This window comes from Balaenoptera musculus, chromosome 16 (assembly GCF_009873245.2).
Source record: "Balaenoptera musculus isolate JJ_BM4_2016_0621 chromosome 16, mBalMus1.pri.v3, whole genome shotgun sequence".
Taxonomy (NCBI): domain Eukaryota; kingdom Metazoa; phylum Chordata; class Mammalia; order Artiodactyla; family Balaenopteridae; genus Balaenoptera; species Balaenoptera musculus.
The window spans coordinates 47,131,921-47,153,244 of NC_045800.1; the positions used below are offsets into that span (position 1 = coordinate 47,131,921).

The following is a 21,324-nucleotide window of genomic DNA, read 5'->3' on the forward strand; positions in this document are numbered from 1 at the left end:
CAATATACAAAATTCAATTGTTTTCTATTTGCGAGCAATCAATAATTTAAAATGAAAATAAGAAAACAATTCCATTTACAATAACATCAAAAGGAATAAAATATTTATGAATAAATTTAACAAAAGAAGTTTAAGACTTACACAATGAAAACTACAAAATACTGTTGAAATTAATTAAAGAAGAGCTAAATAAGATGAAAGACATCTCATGTTCATGGACCAAAGGACTTATATTGTTTAAATGGCAATACTCCCCAAAGCAATGTATAAATTCAACACAATCGCTATTAAAATCCCTGCTGACTTTTTTGCAGAAATTGACAAGCTGATTCTAAAATTCATATGGAAATGCAAGGAACCCAGAATAGTCAAAACAATCTTGAAAAAAAAGAAAACAAACTTGGAGATTCACACTTCTCAATATCCCAAGTACTACACCACTGCAATATTCAAGACAATGTAGTATTCACATAAGGATAGACATATAGATCAATGATATAGAATTGAGAGTCCAGAAATAAGCCCTTACACTTATGGTCAATTAGTTTTCAACAGAGGCAACAAGACCATTCAATGGGGAAAGAAGTCTTTTCCACAAATGGTGTTGGGACAACTGAATAGCCACATGCAAAATAATGAAGTTGAACCCTTACCTCACACCACATACATAAATTAACTTAAAATGGATCAAACACCTAAATGTAAGAGCTAAAACTATAAAACTTTGAAGAAAACATGGGTAAATCTTCATGACCCTGAATTTGGCAAAGGATTTTTATATATGACCATGAAAGCATAAGCAACAAAAGAAACACAAATAAGTCATCAAGTTTTAAAATTTGATGTCATCAAATTTTAAAACTTCTGTGCTTCAAGGACACCACCAAGAAGGTGAAAGAACAACCCACAGAATGGGATAAAATATTTGCAAATCGTGTATCTGATAAGGGACTTGGATCCAGTACATAAAGAACTCTTACAACTTAATGATAAAAGATAAATAATCCAATTTAAAAATGGGCAAGGACCTGAACTGATATTTTTCCAAGGAAGATATACAAATGACCCATAAGCACATGAAAAGATGCTTGACATCATTATTCATCATGGAAATGCAGATCAACACCACAGTGAGATACCACTTCACACTCACGAGGATGGCTAGAATCAAAAAGTCAAATAATAACAACGTGAGGATATGAAAAAGTCAGAACCCTCATACACTGCTGGTGGGAATGTAAAATGGAACAGCTGCTTTGGAAAACAGTCTGATAGTTCCTCAATCTATTAAACACAGAGTAACCATATGATCCAGAAATTCCATACCGAGGCATATACCCAAGAGAAATGAAAACATATGTTCACACAAATATACCTGTGCATGAATATTTATAGCATCATTATCCATAATAGCCAAAAGGTGAATACAACCCAAATGTTCATGAACTGATGAATGTCAGTGGGATATCTATATAATGGAATATATTTTGGCCATAAAGAGGAATGAATAAACACTTCTCCAGAGGAAATATACAAATGGCCAATAAGCACATGCAAAGATGCTCAAAACCATTAGTCATCAAGAAAATGCAAATTGAAAGCACAATGAGATACCACTTCACACACACTAGGATGGCTGGAATTAAAAAGACAGATAATAACAAGTGCTGTAAAGCATGTGGAAAAACTGGAGCCCTCATATATTGCTGGTGCAATGTAAAATGATGCAGCCACTTTGGAAAACAGTTTAGCACTTCTACCTCTAGGTACTTACACAAAACAAATGAAATCATATTTCTACACACACAAAAAAACTTATACACAAATATTTATAATAACACTATTCATAATACCCCCAAAGTAGAAACAACTTAAATTCTGTTAATTGATGAATGGATAAATAAAATGCTGCATATCCATGCAATGGAATATTATTTGGCATTGAACTATGGATACATGCTAAACTATAGATGAACCTCAAAAACATTATAATAAATGAAAAGGTCATATACAAAAGGCTGCATCTTGTATGATTCTATTTATATGAAATGTCCAGAAGAGGCAAGTCTATGGACACACATTAGTAGATTAGTGGTTGCCTAGAGCTGAAAGTTGGAGTGGGACATGGGGAATGACCATTAATGGGTACAAAGTTTCTTTTGGGGTGAACATATTCCAAAATTAGATTATGGTGATGGTTGCTCAACTCTGTAAATATGCTACAAACCTTGTAATTGGATACTTTTAAGGGATGAATTTTATTGTATGTAAATTATATCTCAGTATAACTGTTTTTAAAAATAATACATGAGCAAGAGTGCACATCTGGAAAGTGGTGGTCAGTGGGCTGTATCCAGCCTATAAATGTGTTTAATGGGTCATTGTGGAATTCTGAGTAAACAGGGCTCTTATTCTCTAGGTTTCCCCAGTCCAACACCAGTCTATCATCTATATCAAGGCTTCTTTCATTTCCTACTTTGGCCCCTGGAGACATTTGAGTTTGAGACTCCTTCTAAGGGAAGGAACAGTCAGCATGGTTAACTGGGCAGGGGCGGGGGTGGGGGGGTGCTTTTGGAGAGTGATGACTGTTACACTTTTCACATATTCCTCTATAGTTCAAATTCTTACAAGGAATATGTAACATGTCAGGTTTTTTTTTTTTTCTCAATCCAGTAAAGCAAGAGAAGGGGAATAGTGTAGAAGCAGAATAATGTAGAAGCAGAAAAAATACCTGTAATCCATCCATTTTCACCTTTATTTCTTTGGGATTATATTGTATATATGACTTGACAGCCTCCTTTTTTTCCCTTAGAAGTATAGCAGAATCATTTCCCCATATTTTAAAAATCTCATCACAAACATTATTCTAGTTTTTATATAATATTTCATTGTATGGATGCACCATACTTTACTTAAACACCAACCTGACTGGACATTTAGGAGGTTTTTAATTTTTTATTCTTATAAATAATGTGAAAATCTTTCCTTTTTGTGTATATTATTAAGTATTTCCTCAGGATAAATACCCAGAAATGAAATTACTAATTCAAATAGTAGAAGTTATTAGTATATATAGACAAATTTCTCTTCAAAAATCTTTAACCATTTTTCATGATCAGTGTGTAGATGCCTATTTCACTAATACTTGCTGTAGCTGGGTGGTATCTTCTATTTTTTTAACTTTTCTAATTTGTAAAGACATCTCTTTTCTCTTAGCTCCTTATTCTTTCCCTCTTTCATGGACCCACTGCTGTCCAGTGGTTGAGAAATCCCCACTGAGACCACTGATTGCCCCAGTCTCAAAATTATCTTTAGCTCTATCCCCCTTTCCTTCAAAAACTTACATTTCCATGAAACAGAATGGAAAATGAGAAACAGGGCCATATACACATGGATACTTGATATATTACAGAGGCTCCGACAATGAGTAGTGTGGGACTATTAGGAATCCATACAGAACAGAGAGAGAAAAGTGGAGGAAGAGAAAAAGGAGAAGAAATTGGACTCTACATCATATCATTCAGAAAACTCATTTTAGAGTTGAATAGACTTAAATGTTAAAGGCAAAACTATAAAACTTTTAAACTATAGAAGATTCTTCTTCATGACCTCAAGGAAAAAAGATTTTTCAAACAAGACTCAAAATGCACTAACCATAGAGGAAAAGAATAAACTCACCTATCTCAAAGTGAGGAACTTCAGTTCACTACAAGACACCACAAAGAGAGTGAGGAGAAAGTTCACAGAGTGATGGACAAGAATTATTATTTATCATGTACCAAGGACCCCTACAAATCTACAAGAAGAGCATTGTCAATTCAGTAGAAAAATGGACACTGCAGTCACTGCACAAAATATAAGCAACAAGTATACGAAAAGGTGCTCAACCTCATTTGTAATCAGAGGAATCAAAAGTAAGATCACAATGAGCTACTGCTACTACTGCTGCGTGCGCACACACACACACACACACACACACACACACACACACAGGCAAAACTGAAACAACTTGACAGTACCCAAGTGTTAAAGAAGGGATGAAGGGATGGGAAGGCCCATACACTGCTGACAGGGATATAAATTGAAACAACCTCTGTAGAACACAGTTTTGCAATATTTGGTGAAATTGAAGCTACATTATAATCTTTGACTTAGAAATTCTACTCTTGGATCTAAATCCAGGTGTGCAGGTGCACCTGGATACGTGTACACAGATGGTCACAACAGTATTATTTATGAGAGCCAAAAAAATGGAAACCACCCAATGTCCTTCAGCAGTAGAACAAATAAATAAATTGTGATAACTCTACCCTGCAAGGAAGAGCAGTGAACTGTTGGTACCCACAGCAACATGAACAAACCTCACTAACACAGTGCTAAAGAATAGAAACCAGAAACATGTCTGGCCAATCCATGAGGTTTGAAATTATATTGCTTAGGGAAAGTTGTGTAGCAGTGGAACAATAAACAATAGCAGGAAATGATTATCACAAAATCAAGGTGATCGGAGAGGTTGAGTGGGCAGTGGGTGTTGAGGCTACTAGCAATGTTCTGATTCTTGATCTGGATGTTGCTTATACAGATGTTTTGTGCATTTTTCTGCGTATGTGAGTGTGTGTGTGCATATATACACATACATACATATATTTATATATTCTTTTCCAAAATAAAATTTTTTAATGAAATTTTTATGATTTTTAGTACCAGGTATGGAAGAATAATCTGCTAATACAGTGCATAATGTTAAGGGTCTATGAATTTGCAATTTGTTGTAGAATATTTGTGAGTAAGCCTCTCAGCTCAGGCACCATATGATGTGTTTTGAGACTTTTGTACTTGGTGCAGTGCACAAGGCATTGTCCAAGAGCTATGCACCGCCCATTCCCATCCTAAAGGGTTGGTGTTCATATGCCCCTTCCACAGCTTCCCTCCCCACTTCAACCACCCAGGGAAAGCCCCTACAGTGAGCACTCCACGTGCTTCTGGCCTTGTGGAAGGAGGGAGTCCTAGGCTGTGGCGAGTTAAACAGTTTCCAGAGAATCAGGCTAGTTTGTATCCTGTTAAGAGAGTGGACAGCAAATTTTATCAGTTCCACACTAATTCAGACTAAGATGTTAATGACTGATAAATCAGTCTTACAGGCATTTTGTCTTAACCCAGTATTTTCCAAAGTGTGCACTGGAGCAACTGGTCCCAAAACTTTCTCCCCAGAAGAGGGTCCCATGGTAAAAAAAGTTTGGGAGGGGGCTTCCATGGTGGCGCAGTGATTGAGAATCTGCCTGCCAATGCAGGGGATGCGGGTTCGAGCCCTGGTCTGGGAAGATCCCACATGCCGCGGGGTGGCTGGGCCCGTGAGCCACAATTGCTGAGCCTGTGCGTCTGGAGCCTATGCTCCGCAACAAGAGAGGCCGCAACAGTGAGAGGCCCGCGCACCGCGATGAAGAGTGGCCCCTGCTTGCCGCAACTAGAGAAAGCCCTCGCACAGAAACGAAGACCCAACAGAGCCATGAATAGACAAATAAATAATTTAAAAAAAAAAAAAGAATATATATTACTCTTAAAAAAAAAAAAGTTTGGGAAACTGTTTATCACATCCCCCTTCTAGAGGTTCACGATGCACATAAGCATTGAGGATTCTGAGAAGTTCTGGGATAATGGACCCTAGTTAATTTTATTTTTAACCCAGTGTGTCCCAAGAGAATTTGACGTACGACTCTTAACATCGTGCAGAACGATTGCTCCGTGCAGCACCCTTTGAGAAACACCCCTTCCCCAGGGAGAGGTGGATTCATTGGTGTGTTGGTTTTACGGAGATGGGGCTTTGGCAGGGTCTAGGGAATGGGGAAGAAGGTTTTCTGGTGAGATAGTCTGCCCCTTTCTTAGATCTAATCATCATTGTTTCTTCCTCCTTCTACTCATCTGTCCTTTTCAGACCTCCTCCTCTGCTTCCGTTCAGGAAACACTGAGCTTCGCACCGTCTGCATATTCTTACAGTTCCTCTTTCATATGAACTCACAGGCTTCCAGATTAGAGTTTGGAAGTAAAGTAACAACTAAGAATAATCTCCAGTATGTCAAAAGCTGGCAAGTCCAGCTAGCTCTCATCACTCAATCAGCCGGGCAGATACATGGAGAATCCCACACAGGTCATAACCCAGCATCCATGTTCTCTCACTATGACTGCATATACCTGCGTGGTACACACACACACACACACAGCAGAATGTGTTTTCATCTACATCATTTAATCTAATCATTCTGTGACTTGCTTTTTTCCCAGTGGTCATTCTGTTTTAAAGAGCAGCCAGTTGACACAGATAGGTGTCGTCCATTCATTTTAGCTTCTGTGTAGTGCACCACCGTGTAAGTAAACCACTGTGTTCACCCACTCCCCTGCTGGTGGACATGTGGGTGGTCTTTAATTTCTGGCTGCTGCAAGCCACACCACAATAAGCTTCCACGTATGTCTTGTCTCCTGGTGCTCTCTTGAATGAGTTATTCTAGAGAACATCCCTAGGAGTAGACACCAAATTTTGCAGACCATGTGTTAAGTTTTCTAAATATTGCCTACTGTTTTCCAAAGGGATTCTGCCAATTTTCACCCTAAGAGCTGTTCCTGAGTGGCTGTTTCCCTACATCACTGACCCACTTTGCACTTTGAGACATTTTCATTTTTGTCAATCTAATGTGTGTGCAATAGTATCTCATTGTTTCCCTTGTCCCTAAGTTGCCACATATTTCTTGCTTTATGTGAAGGTACCATAACTTATTCAACCATTCTCCTATTGATGGACATTCAGCTTGTTTTCCATTTGTATGTTGATTTGGTTTTGGTGCCTGATGAACATAGATGCAAAAATCCTCAACAAAATACTAGCAAACAGAATCCAACAACACATGAAAAGGATCACACACCATGATCAAGTGGGGTTTATCCCAGGAATGCAAGTATTCTTCAATATACGCAAATCAATCAGTGTGATAAACCATATTAACAAACTGAAGGAGAAAAACCATATGATCATCTCAATAGATGCAGAAAAAGCTTTCAACAAAATTCAACACCCATTTATGATAAAAACCCTCCAGAAAGTAGACATAGAGGGAACTTACCTCAACATAATAAAGGCCATATATGACAAACCCACAGCCAACATCATTCTCAATGGTGAAAAACTGAAACCATTTCCACTAAGATCAGGTACAAGACAAGGTTGCCCACTCTCACCACTATTATTCAACATAGTTTTGGAAGTTATAGCCACAGCAATCAGAGAAGAAAAAGAAATAAAAGGAATCCAAATAAGAAAAGAAGAAGTAAAACTGTCACTGTTTGCAGATGACATGATACTATACATAGAGAATCCTAAAGATGCTACCAGAAAACTACTAGAGCTAATCAATGAATCTGGTAAAGTAGCAGGATACAAAATTAATGCACAGAAATCTCTTGCATTCCTATACGCTAATGATGAAAAATCAGAAAGAGAAATTAAGGAAACACTCCCATTTACCACTGCAACAAAAAGAATAAAATACGTAGGAATAAACCTACCTAGGGAAACAAACGACCTGTATGCAGAAAACTATAAGACACTGATGAAAGAAATTAAAGATGATACAAACAGATGGAGAGATATACCATATTCTTGGATTGGACGAATCAACATTGTGGAAATGACTCTACTACCCAAAGCAATCTACAGATTCAATGCAATCCCTGTCAAACGACCAATGGCATTTTTCACAGAACTAGAACAAAAAATTTCACAATTTGTATGGAAACACAAAAGACCCCGAATAGCTAAAGCAATCTTGAGAAAGAAAAATGGCGCTGGAGGAATCAGGCTCCCTGACTTTAGACTATATTACAAAGCTACAGTAATCAAGACAGTATGGTACTGGCACAGAAACAGAAATATAGATCAATGGAACAGGATAGAAAGCCCAGAGTTAAACCCACGCACATATGGTCACCTTATCTTTTATAAAGGAGGCAAGAATATACAATGGAGAAAAGACAGCCTCTTCAATAAGTGGTGCTGGGAAAACTGGGCAGCTACATGTAAAAGAATGAAATTAGAACACTCCCTAACACTATACACAAAAATAAACTCAAAATGGATTAAAGACCTAAATGCAAGGCCAGACACTATAAAACTCTTAGAGGAAAACATAGGCAGAACACTGTATGACATAAATCACAGCAAGATCCTTTTTGACCAACTTCCCAGAGAAATGGAAATAAAAACAAAAATAAACAAATGGGACCTAAGAAACTTAAAAGCTTTTGCACAGCAAGGGAAACCATAAACAAGACAAAAAGACAATCCTCAGAATGGGAGAAAATATTTGCAAATGAAGCAACTGACAAAGGATTAATCTGCAAAATATACAAGCAGCTCATGCAGCTCAATAACAAAAAAACAAACAACCCAATCCAAAAATGGGCAGAAGACCTAAATAGACATTTCTCCAAAGAAGATGTACAGATTGCCAACAAACACATGAAAGAATACTCAACATCATTAATCATTAGAGAAATGCAAATCAAAACTACAATGAGGTATCACCTCATACCGGTCAAAATGGGCATCATCAAAAAATCTACAAACAATAAATGCTGGAGAGGGTGTGGAGAAAGGGAACCCTCTTGCACTGTTGGTGGGAATGTAAATTGATGCAGCCACTATGGAGAATAATATGGAAGTTCCTTAAAAAACTAAAAATAGAACTACCATACAACCCAGCAATCCCACTACTGGGCATATACCCTGAGAAAACCATAATTCAAAAAGAGTCATGTACCACAATGTTCATTGCAGCTCTATTTACAGTAGCCAGGACGTGGAAGCAACCTAAGTGTCCATCGACAGATGAATGGATAAAGAAGATGTGGCACATATATACAATGGAATATTACTCAGCCATAAAAAGAAACGAAATTGAGTTATTTGTAGTGAGGTGGATGGATCTAGAGTCTGTCATACAGAGTGAAGTAAGCCAGAAAGAGAAAAACAAATACCGTTTGCTGACACATATATATGGAATCAAAAAAAAAAAAAAAGGTCATGAAGAACTTAGGGGCAGGACGGGAATAAAGATGCAGACCTAGTAGAGAATGGACTTGAGGACACAGGGAGGGGGAAGGGTAGGCTGGGACAAAGTGAGAGAGTGGCATGGACATATATACACTACCAAATGTAAAATAGATAGCTAGTGGGAAGCAGCCGCATAGCACAGGGAGATCAGCTCGGTGCTTTGTGTCCACCTAGAGGGGTGGGATAGGGAGGGTGGGAGGGAGACGCAAGAGGGGAGGGGGATATGTGGATATATGTATATGTATAGCTGATTCACTTTGTTACAAAGCAGAAACTAATGCACCATTGTAAAGCAATTATACTCCAATAAAGATGTTAAAAAAAAAAAGAAAGACTGAACAAATTCCCTTCCCAAAACTTTACAGTAATTTTCAATCCCACCAATAGTATGTAAAAATATACTATTACCCATACGTTCACTAATACCTGATAACATCAATCTTTTAAATTTTTAACAATCCAGGAATCCTTAAGTAAGAGTCATTGCTGTCTTAATCTGCATACCCCTGACCACTGATGACTTTAGCCTCTGCATTGCCTGTTTATGTGCTTTATTTTTCTGTGGGTTTATTATTAATCTAAAGCAGCTCTTTATATATTAAGATTGTATCCCTTTGTTATATGTATAGTGTGTATCATTTGTCTTCAGTTGCTTTTGTCACAGGTTTTAGCTTTTTACTTTCTTAATATATATATTCTTTTTCTTTGTAACTTTTGGGTTTCCTGCTTTGCTTAAGAAGGCCCTCCCCACTCCAGTGTTACATAAATTCTCATATTTTTGTCTAATATTTTTATAATTTTATTTTTAACTTTAGGCTCTTAATTCATCGGCTATGTATTTTTATACATGATGTGAAGTGGGGGTCAAATGTCCCTGGTATCATTTATTACATAATGTTTCTTCCTGCTGCTTTGGGATGACACCCACAGCACATGGAGCTGGCGTGGTGACCCCGTGCACCGGCTCTGCAGCCGGTGTTGGGCTCAGCTCCCACTTAACTGCCACACTCTGTGTCCTGTGAAAGTTGTGTAATCTCTTTGTGCCTCAATTCCCCCATCTGTAAAATGGGGGAAATAATAGTACCACTTCTTAGGGTTTTTGGAAAGAATTAAATAGGTTACACCATGAAAACACATAGACTAGTATTTGACACATAAAAAGCACTGGATAAATATTAGCTAGTTTTGTATTATATTCACATATTTTCTTGGGTCTGTTTTTCTACTCCATGGCCCAGTGCCATCTTTTGGTTATCAGAACTTTCTAATAAATGTGAATAGGCGTTATGTTATCTTACTGTTCTTTTTAAAGTTTTTCATGATGAGAATCGCTTTGAATTACACGTGTGTCCTGTAGTGGCATTTTGATAATGTTGCATCTTTCCACCCATTTAGATCTTATGTGATGTCCTTCAATAGAATTTCTACTTTTTCTTCATGAAGTTCTTTCACCTTTCTGGTCACTTTATACCAAGGGAAACTATAGCTTTTGCCATTCTAAGTAGGATGTTTTTCCGTTTGCCAATGACTATTGCTGGGATAAAGATAATTACTCATTATTTAATATTTACTTTGTATTGACACCTTACTAAATTATTTTATTGTCTCTATTTTTAAGTGAGTCTTTTTAATTGCCCAGTTATTTGATCGTATTATGTAAATGATGATACTTTTGTCTCTTAGTTTACATTATTACATCACTGATAATTTTTTCTTATTGCCAAAACAAAGTAACAGTAGCAAGGATGACCATCCTTTCTGGGTCGTGATTTTTGAGAAAATGCCTTTGATATTTTTATTTGTTCAATATATTTGCTATTGTTTTCTAATAAACACTCTTTACTATATTTAGGAACTTCTTGGTTCATTCTAATGTCATTTTTGTTTGGCTGAACTTGTTCAATTAATATATGAAAGGGTGGGTAATATATGCAGGTAATATAATGTCTGAGTCCATACTTGATATAAGAGGCTTAAATGATTATCTAAAAAAAGTCTGTAAACACCTTACACTATCTCCCCATTTTCAGTATGGCAAATGAGAAACCTAATGATAGTTTGGTTATTTTCCTTTTCCCAGAAGCTTGTGAGTTTGTGGAAGCCTCTCTCCTCTCTCTCTTTCCCTTTCTCCCTCCCTGCTGCGTCTCTACAGCATTCTCCTCTTTGACATTTTACAATTTAATCAGTATATATCTAGGAATGTCTTTTTTTTCTTTCTTTTTTTTTCTGCCTAGGATTTACTCAGAAAATTGAGGTCCCTTCAGCTTAAGGATGTTTTTCTCCTATTTCTTTGGTTTTTACTTCTCCATGTATCCCTGTCTCTCCTCCGGAACTCTCTCTGCACATCAAATCCTCTATATCTGGTTTTCATGTCTCCTATGTTTTCTTCCATGACTTCCACTTCTTTGTGTATTTGTGTTACATTTCCTTCCATTTGTCACAGAGCAGTGTCTGGCACATGACAGGCACTCAATAATTAGTTATTGAATGAACAGATTTTGTCTTCCAGGAGACCAATCAGATCTCACAGTGACTATTACTCTTTTTTTCCATTTTTCTATGGAATGTTCAATTCCGAAATCATGTTTTGTGGTTGCAGAAAGTCTTTTTAGATTCTAATTGCATCTCCTTAAGAATTCTCGCTCTCTCTCTCTCTCTTTTTAAAATTAAATGTCCTTTCTACTCCTTCCTTCCTTCCTTCTGCCTGGTTGTTCAGTTTGGTCTTCCCAGTGGAGCATGATTTTTTTTCTTTGCCTATTTATCTGTGGGTATGAAGGCCTTTGGCCCCTGTGCAGATCGGCCTGTCAGGCCTCTCAGGCAACAGTGCCTGCAGTGGAAGGAACATAGGTGTTGGTTTCAGGTGCCAGTAGTAAACTAGCTGGCAAACTGTGCCATCTCCATGCAGTGAGAGGCCATTGTCTCCTGACCTCCTGAGGTGGGGCACTTTGGAGGCTGGGGGTCAGCAGGAAGGTGGGGTCTTGAGGAAATGTGCTCCAAGTAAACTCTACCCTTAAGAAAACATGAATGCATTTGCTGGCCCATCTCTCCTCATTGGGTTCAGTGCTTCCATACTGAAAAAAATCCAGCTCTACTCAGCTCTTCAAATTAATTAGAGCCCTACTTCTCAGTGGCTAGAAGATGGTCAGGAATATTTAAATTGATTTGACCAGCAGTAATTAAGTAATCAACAGTTAATACCAGTGGGGCTACCAGATGACTGCCTCAATTTTACACATGTATTGGAGATACCTTAAATCATTTTCTAAAACAAAGGGGAAAAAATCAATAAATTAGTTGACGTTTGTGCATTCATCCACATTTTTACCCTGGTTAATGTTAATCCAGCATTGGTGTTAATACAGACAACAAAAATAGAAGGTTTTTTTAATGTCTAGGAAAAGAGAACGTTGTTAGTAAACCAACAGCAAGAAATGTAGGTTCTATACAACAGAAAACGCTTTTCAAAATGCATTTTGAGTGATCATAAGAGTGATCATATACAGTTCCTGTTCACCTCTAATGATACTAATGAGAGGCTTACTGGGCCAACAGGATACCTCAAGAAACATTGTGGAATTTTTGTGACAGTAAAAGTACAAGATGATATTAAAGGGCCTTAAGACTTTAAAAAAAAATTATTAGAGTATAGTTGATTTACAATGTTGTGTTAGTTTCAGGTGTACAGCAAAGTGAATCAGTTATACATATACATATATCCACTCCTTTTTTTTTAGATTCTTTTCCCAAATAGGCCAGTACAGAGTACTGAGTAGAGTTCCCTGTGCTATACAGCAGGTTCTTATTAGTTATATATTTTATATATAATAGTGTGTATATGTCGATCCCAATCTCCCAACTTATCCCTCCACCCCATCCCCTGGTAACCATAAGTTTGTTTTCTACATCCGTGACTCTACTTCTGTTTGTAAATAAGTTCATTTGTACCCTTTTTTTTAGATTCCACATATAAGCGCTATCATATGATATTTGTCTTTCTGTGTCTGACTTATTTCACTCAGTATGACAATCTCTGTGTCCATCCATGTTGCTGCAAATGGCACTATTTTGTTCTTTTTATGGCTGAGTAATATTCCATTGTATATATGGACCACATCTTCTTTATCCATTCGTCTGTTGTTGGACATTTAGGTTGCTTCCATGTCCTAAGACTTTTTAATGACCTAAACTCTCAGTGTTTTACTTCCCTCTTATAAGAGAGATTAGATTAAAAAGGAATACAAATGGAAAAGCTGAAATCCCAGAATGTAAATTTTGGTTTTTAAACAAATATAAGATCATTTAAATAAATAAAAGATCATTCTCCCCACCCTAAAAGAAACTAACAGATTTTTGGTTTGGTTTGGTTTGGTTTGTTTTTTCAATAAACAAAAAGAAAAGTAAAATTTAAAAAAACAAACAAAAAACAAACTTAAATGCCCAATGCTACAGGATAAATTTTAAGGACACCAGGCTCTAAAAATTTTGGTGGGATAGAGTGCGTGGCCTGTCTTTGAGGGGAGCTGTTTTGATTATAACAATCTCTGAACCTGCTATTGACATCAGTCTGTGCCCGGAGGTCCTTACCCAACCTCCTTGCTGACTCGTGCCCGCTTTGGGAAGGCATGACGGCTGTCCCCTTTCCCTCAACCACCACACACAATACAGGGGTGTTGACCAAGCTGGTGGGATGTTGGATGTCTAGGTCAAGTGTGATGGGGCAGCCTCAACCACTTCCACCTCCAGTGACCAGCAAGGCAGCTCTGTGCTGGGGAGACATCGCCCTTGAATGTCACCTCAAATAAATGAGGTCTTCTGATGCTCTCTGTACACACTGGTATGCACCTACCATTCACCAGCCCTCTGCTGTAAGCCCAGCTTCAGGTTTAGGGAACCTCAGGCTTCCCACTGTGAGACTCAGGGCACAGCAAGGTGGGGGGCCACCAGACCTTGGGAGGCATCCCAGTACCTCGCCAGGCACACGCTCAGCTAAAACATGGTGACCTTATGGGCACATCCTCAGACCACACAGACAGCCTTCAGCCTGAGGGGCCAGCCCAAAAGCCAGACATTTAACCCAGTTTTCTTCTCCTTCCTTTTCACGCTCAGATGGATGGAGTGGACCCCTGGCTTCCCCTTGAGTATCGATGCCAAATGCCACAAGGATTTACCCCGAGATATCCAGTTCGATAGTGAGAAGGGAGTAGACTTTGTTCTGAACTACTCCAAAGCGTAAGTGTTCAAGAACTCGAGGATGCTGGGCAGCCCTCCAGCGGCTGGGGCCGGAGATGGGACCCTCACTCCTCCCCTTGTGGTGGCCTTGGGCTGAGGGATCAGCTCAGCTGAGCAACTCTTCCCAAATCGTTTGATTATATCTCGGCAATAGCATGGATCCTTAATGCCCAATCAAATCACAGGGAAACCTGTATCTAAACAAATTTACAGACTGTAGGACTCCAGACACCAAACAGCTGTTTGCAGCCCAGAGTGGAGGTCTTTACTTGGAGTGCCCCATCCCCATCCACAGCTCATCTCCCCTTGGGCCAGTTCAAGGGTAGACAGTGTCCAGGCTGTCACCCAGCTGGCAGGGCACTGCAGTAATAATGACCAACATGCCTGTGCTGATCACTTACATGCATCCCCGTTCGTCTTTTACTACAACCCCACGAGGCAGGCACTTATCCCCATTCTGCAGTTGAGGAATATGTGGAATAAGGAAGTACAATACCTTGCCCAGTAGCCCCTGCTAATAAACGGCAGAGATCCGAGTTCTGTGCTCCTTCTTGGCGGCTGAGTTATTACACGGTTTTCAAAGACTCCCTGGGTGCTCATTACCAACATGGAGCCCCAGCCCTACCTCAGGGCTAGTGGAGGGGCATTTGAATCTGTACTCTGATACTTTATGGAATTCTCACAATCATGCAAATTTGGAAAACCCTAAATCCGTGGTCATGCAACCTGACCAAGCCTTGGACAGCCCTGAGGAGCTTCAGCACCTCCCGGTGCCCGGCACCCCCTACCGCCAGGGTGAGAGTCTCCCAGGGTGGGCCCTGGCTTTGGGTTGGCATAACCAGGAGGCAGACAGGTAGAGAAGCACTAACCCAGTTAGCTTCTGCGGCAGCATTTGCTTAGTTGCATAGCTGCTCCACTCAAGAAGTTGCCTCATTTGGTCGAACTTCTGTAAAGAAAGGGTGGGAGGCCACACCCTCAGGCCTTCCTCTTTGGAACATTTGCGAAAAACCCTACGCGCACACACACACACACACACACACACACACACGCACAGCCTCACAATCAGACTCCGCAGGGAATCCCCTCACATCACAGAGACTGGGATGCATTTGTCTCCCTGAGGCTGCATCTCCATGGGAGGGAGGAAATAATAAGGGCCTGACACTTAATAAGCCTCTACTAAGTGCCAGGCTGTAGGTGTGGGTGCTTTCTATATAGAATCGTCTGTTTTAACCTTCAAGCAACCCCGGGAAATAGGTACTGTTTTTAACCATCTCCAGGTAAGTAAACTGAGGCTCTGCCAGGTCCAGGTCAAGGAATTTGCCTAAGGTCATTTCGGCAGGAATTGGCAAAACCAGGATTTGAATCCAGGTCTATTGGGGTTCAAAACTGGGGATTTTCTTCCCTGCTACTATTGAGATCAAATGGAGAGTAAAATTAAAACCAAACCACTAGATTAGTAATGCAGCAGTACCCAACATCTGGCTCCCTGGAAACATCAGGGCAATCATATGTCTCATTTCCTACCCAGGGGTTGGCATTATTGAGTCAAAGGCATGTGGCTTTAGGAGACCAGAGCCCAGACCAGGATGATACAAGAAGGACAGAAGGCCCTTGTGAAAGGGGCAGTTTGGAGAGAAAATGATAATGATAGAGAGGCAGCAAGGTCAGAGGAGATGATACTGCTTTGGGGAGTAGTGCCACCTCTGCTTAGTAATGGTGGGGGAGTGGATGGATGGATGTATGGATGTATGGATGTATGGATGGATGGATGGTTGGTGAGTGGAGGGATGGATAGTGGATGGTGGATGGAGGGATGGTGAAGTGAAAGCCAGGCTGTGCCTTTCTTTATGTCTGCTCAGTGTTCCTTAGGTCATTGTCATCTTTTATCTCAGGATCCCAGCACAGCAGCTGCCACAGGATAGGTGCTCAGTAAACCCTGTCAAAATGAATTGAGTGTGGCCTTTGTGGCCACCTCACAGGCCCTCACTTCACACACACACACACACACACACACACACACACAGAATCACACACTTACCTTTTCCTTCTCATGTATCCCCATCATGGCCAACAGCATCCTAGATCAGTGGTTCTCAGTCCTGACTGTGCATTTAATATTAAGACTCCATGCCACCTCACGCCAGCCAGGCTGTTAAGCCAGCATTTGCAGCACAGGCATGAGTATATTTTAAAAGCTCCTTGGGGGATTCTAATGTGCAACCAGGATTGAAACCACTGGCCTTGGTGCCTCCCTTGGCCTCATCCTCCAACCAGGTGAATGTGGGATCATGTCCATCCCCTGGGCCTCAGTGTGCATGTCCTCCTTTCCCAGCTCCGCCATGTCTCCCCGGAATGTTCAGGAACATTCTTCTACCTGCTTCCCCAGGCTCCATCCCACACAGAAATTGGAAGGTCATTCTCAAGTGCATGTATAGTTTGTTGGAGGCTCCTTCTACAAAGCAAATATAATTCTTTGACTCCCCTACCTAAAATCCTTCAGTGATTACCCCAACTACAGGGGTCTCTGCCCAGCCTTCTCTCTTGCCCCCAGATGCACAGGACACCCCAGCCATGTGTGTCCAGAGCTGGGGGTCTTCGTGTCCCCTTGTCTTTGCCTCGCTGTTTTCTCTGCCTCAAATGCCCTTTTTCCCTTCTTTGCCTGGCCAAGTCCAACTCATCATTTTTCAGGACTGGAGTGAGGTGCCCCTTCTCCCAGAAGCTCCTAGAAGCCCTAGGTCTGAGGGAGGCTTCCTCCCCTGTGCTCCCCAGTACGGACCACACAGGCCACCATCTCTCCAGCAATATCATAACCCATCTTTCTCCACATCTTCCATGTTACTTGGCCCCTTGAGCTGCAAACTATTTGGCAGGACCAGAGCAAAGAAATCCTGAGATGGACCCTCAGCCCCACCTGGCACAGCCCAGCTGGGGTGGTCAGCTGAGCACCAGCTCTGTTGGCACAGTGAACCAAGGACCATGAGGTCCTAAGAAGGAGAGAAGAGACACAGCCTCTGCATTTGAGGAGGATGCAGCCTGAGTCAAGGGGACTGGGCCTCAGGGAAGCAGTTCAGAGGGACCCCACCCTGGGAGATGAGGGATTCACGGGAGAGGGCTCTGGGCCAGTGGAAGGTGAGCGTAAGGAAGCTGGTGAACTTCTCTGAGCCTTGGTGTCTTCATCTAAAAACTGAGACCATAGCTCCCACTCCAGGTTGTTGTGAGAATATTAAGGAAGCACATATGTCAACCCTGCACAGAGAAGGTTCTCCCTAAAGACAGCATTAGTCTTCATTCATTCCTAGTAATGAGGTCAGGCCAGCCAGGACCCACTTCTCCATCATCACCTGCTGAGCACCTGCTCCCTCAGATCGACCCCTGCCCTCAAGGGCTCATAGAGGGACCCTTCCTCTGTTTGGTGTTATCTCATTATGGGGTCCAGGAAGGCTTCACGGCAGAAGGACACCTAGCCTGGCCTTGCAGCTAACCAGACAGCTGAGGGCCTGGAGAAGCAGGACAAGGGTGCTCTGGCAGAGGGACCATCACGTGTAAAGGTTGGGTGTGGCTGGGCCTACTCACAGGACCAAGTGGGTTGTGAAATTTCATGGTGTCATCAAAGGAGGAGTAGCTTGTTTGTTTAATCACCACTCACCGTTTGCAGCCTGGAGCTTTGATTGCAGGAGGTTGGCGGGACTGGTAAGGGAATGTTCTCTTCAAAGGAAATTGAGAAAGAGAGCTTCCTTCCCAGTAGAGGAGAACAGTGCGGAAATGTGACTGAGTTCGGGAGAGGTGACCAGACCAGGGTGCTTGGGTCCTCACCCACCGGACATTTCTCATCAGATGAGATCAGGTGGGGGCAGCTCCTTGGAGGCGCATCCTTCTCCTTGGGGTCTGGATTTGCAGTGTTGGATGAGACACAGGGAGAGGTGAGGGAAATCAGAGCCGCATTGCAGAAGCTTGACCTGGCAGCCTTTGAGGGTCAGATGAGCGAGCCCAGCAGTGGGGAAGAACAAAGACAGGGAACGGGAGAGTAGGGAGGACTTCGGGATGTGGTATGGATGCCCCGGGATCCAGTTGAAATTCAGATCAAAATGGGGAGAGGCCGAGGGGAGAACCCAAGGCACCCTTGACGTTGTGCATCTGGCTTATAGGCAGAGTGGGGTGGTCATCAGAAAGGAAAGCTGGACAAGACGTGGTGAGGAGGAAGATGAGTCCAGTCTGGGGGCATGTTGTTGTTCAGAGCCCTGTCCGGCCTTCGACGGTGAGGCCAAGGGTAGAGTGGGATGGGTAGGCCCGGGGCTAAGCAGAGAGGCTTCAGGGAGCCTTGAGGCCAAGCAAGGTTGGGAGCCCTGCAAGGGACGGGGGAGAGGGGGTCGAGGGCCAGATAGAGGCTTTGTTGGGGGACAGGGAGAAGAGTGTGGTCTGAAGGCAGTAACTCTTCCCACCCCTGCTCCAGCCCCACAGACCAGTCACCCACTGCTTGCGTGAGGTCAGACAAAATTACGTGTACGGTAGCTCTTTGAAAGGAGCTGGTGGTATAGAGAAGGAAAGAGCAGGGCCCCAAGATGAAGAGCGGGAAGCTAGAGAGAAAAGATGGGCTTCCTTGCCCATGGTGAGGGCTGGGGCGAGGCCGTCTGAGGCTGGGTGAGAGCAAGAGAGGGAGAGATGATGGCACGGGAGCAGGGACGCTGAGGGAGCTTGGTCTCTTGACTTTGGAAGCCGAAGCCAGGAGTTTTGCGGGAAGAAGTCCCCACACCCTCCTACTGCCACCCCAGCTCAGAAACAAGTTGGCTCCACATCACCAAAGCGCTCAGAAAATAGGATTCTCCCCTTTAACTTCACGAATGCTACCCAAATCCTTGGATCTTCTTGGTAATTGTCAAAGTCATCTCCTCCTTGTTCTAACCGATCCCTGTATGTCTGTCTATCAACCCTATTTACCCATACTGAATTCTGTTATAGAATCAGAGATGTGTCCCATTGGAAAATAAATTTGTTGGGGAAAATGTAGGGGGAAAAGAATTCCCACCTAAAAGTTAGACAGACCTGGAAATTTTTACTTATATTTGCTAAAGTAGCAGTTTTTTGTTAAAAATGGATCATAAAATAAAGGTATAAGTTAACACAAATCATAAAGTAATGTTTCCTTTAAAAAGGGTTTGTTTTATAGTTAAATTAATTTGGAAAACATTGCAACCTCTCCAGCAATGGTTCTCAAGTTATAGCTTGCATCAGAATCCCCTGGAGGGCCTGTTAGAATCTGGACATAGAGACCCACCCCTAGAGCTTCTGATTAGGGAAGGCTGAGGTGGGGCCTGAGAATCTGCATTTCTATTGATGTCCTGGGGGTGCTGATGCTGCTGGCCCACCAACCACACTCGGGGTAGCAAGGTTATACTTTGCTTTCCTGGGGGAAAAAACCTATTAATCTACTAAAAGTATAGCAACAAGTATCAACTCATCTCTAATTACCCTTTAAAAGCAAAAGGTCACCTTATTTAGAGCCTGGAGAGCAGCGATTGTTTCAGACTCTAGCTACGCCATCTTGGGAGAGTTATTTAAGTTTTTTGATCCGTTTCCTTCCTATAAAATGAGGCTGGTGCTGCCTAACCGCTAGAATTGTTATGAGATTTAAACGAACTCCTGTAGGCAGTGCCGCTGTGGTGAGGTCTAGCACACTGTAGACCTAGTATCTAGTATCTCCATTCTGGATGCTTGGGAGGACTTTGTCCTCATTCCTGAGCCCAAGGAAGGAGACTGGCCAGGGAGCTGCCTTCTCAGGCTCTGTCACTGCCTGTTTGCTGGCTCTTCTGGGCTTCTTCCATCCCCACGGGAGCTGGCCCAGAGGAGGCTACCTGCTGCTTGTCCTTTGACAAATGCAAATTGAGCTCCTGGGGGTGGGGGCCTGAGATGAATCAAAAGTGGTCCCTTGGTCCCAGCTCCAAGAAGGTCACAGTCTAGTGGAGACCAAGCTATGGACAGCTCATCACGATACTATGTGGTAGATATTCCTTTGGAAAAGAGCACTGGGAAAACTTGAGGCAGGGAGGAAGCTCTGAGGAGGCAGCATCAGAAAAAAGCTTTCTAAGAGAGAAGCCCAACCTGGGTCTTGAAGGATGCATAGGAGTTCACCACGCTGATTGGAGGAGTGGAGGGGATGTCTTTCAGGGCGGTGAGAACTCCGTGATCCAGGAGGACCAGAGTGGGGGCCTGTGTAGGGAAGTGGGGCTGAGGCTGCCAATGCAGAGAATTGGGCAAGTATCCCAGCCTTTACTGGGGGTGGGGGGGGGGGGGGCAGTGCAGGACCATGGGGGTTTGAAGCAGGGATGAAGTCCATGGGGGTCAGCATTTTAGTGTCAAGGAAAAAGGGGTTGGTTGTCAGATGCTTCAGCGAGATCAGGGGAGTTTAGAGCTGACTCTTTAGATACAGCCACTAGGATGTGACACACAGTGCCCTGGGTGAGAGCACTTAAGGAGGGCAGAGAGGAGAGGAAGTAAAGAGGAGCCAGACGCAGATTCTTAGGTGAACTGAGTGTGAAGGAAGAAAGGGATGAGTGAATTAAGCAGAAGGACCCCAGGCGGGAGAGGGCAAAGTTCTGTGCTGTAGCCTGGATCGTGAACTTGTCCACTGGTCCCTCCAGAACACCACGGCTTAAGGCTGCAGACGTTAATATTAACAGTAAGTGATAATCATGGACTAGTCGCTAATATTTGTTGAACTCATTTTACAAACCAGTGCTTTCTATATATCATGTCAGCCCTGTGAGGCAGGGACAATTACTGTACCCATTTCATGGATGAGGAAACTGAGGCACAGAAGGTTAGGGATTTGCCCAAGGCCATATGGCTGGGAAGAGATGGAGCTGGGATCTTCGGCTAGGCCCTTAACACTCTGGCTGACCTGCATCCATCTCAGCTGCCCTCTCTGGCCTTGCATATGGACTCCCAGCCCCACCCAGGATTCTTGTGTCCAGATCCCAGCACAGGAGCTGGTGGCT

At 42.2% G+C, this 21,324-nt stretch overlaps 1 protein-coding gene across 2 annotated transcripts in view; it reads left to right on the forward strand.

Annotated features, from left to right (window-relative positions):
- The window catches only part of ALOX5 (arachidonate 5-lipoxygenase), a 57,190-nt gene that overhangs the window by 13,883 nt on the left and 21,983 nt on the right, over window positions 1-21,324 (forward strand). For both annotated transcript variants that reach the window (XM_036828202.1, XM_036828203.1), the window contains exon 4: window positions 14,207-14,329. In XM_036828202.1, coding sequence (XP_036684097.1) covers window positions 14,207-14,329 — 123 coding nt within the window. The remainder of the gene's footprint in view (window positions 1-14,206; window positions 14,330-21,324) is intronic.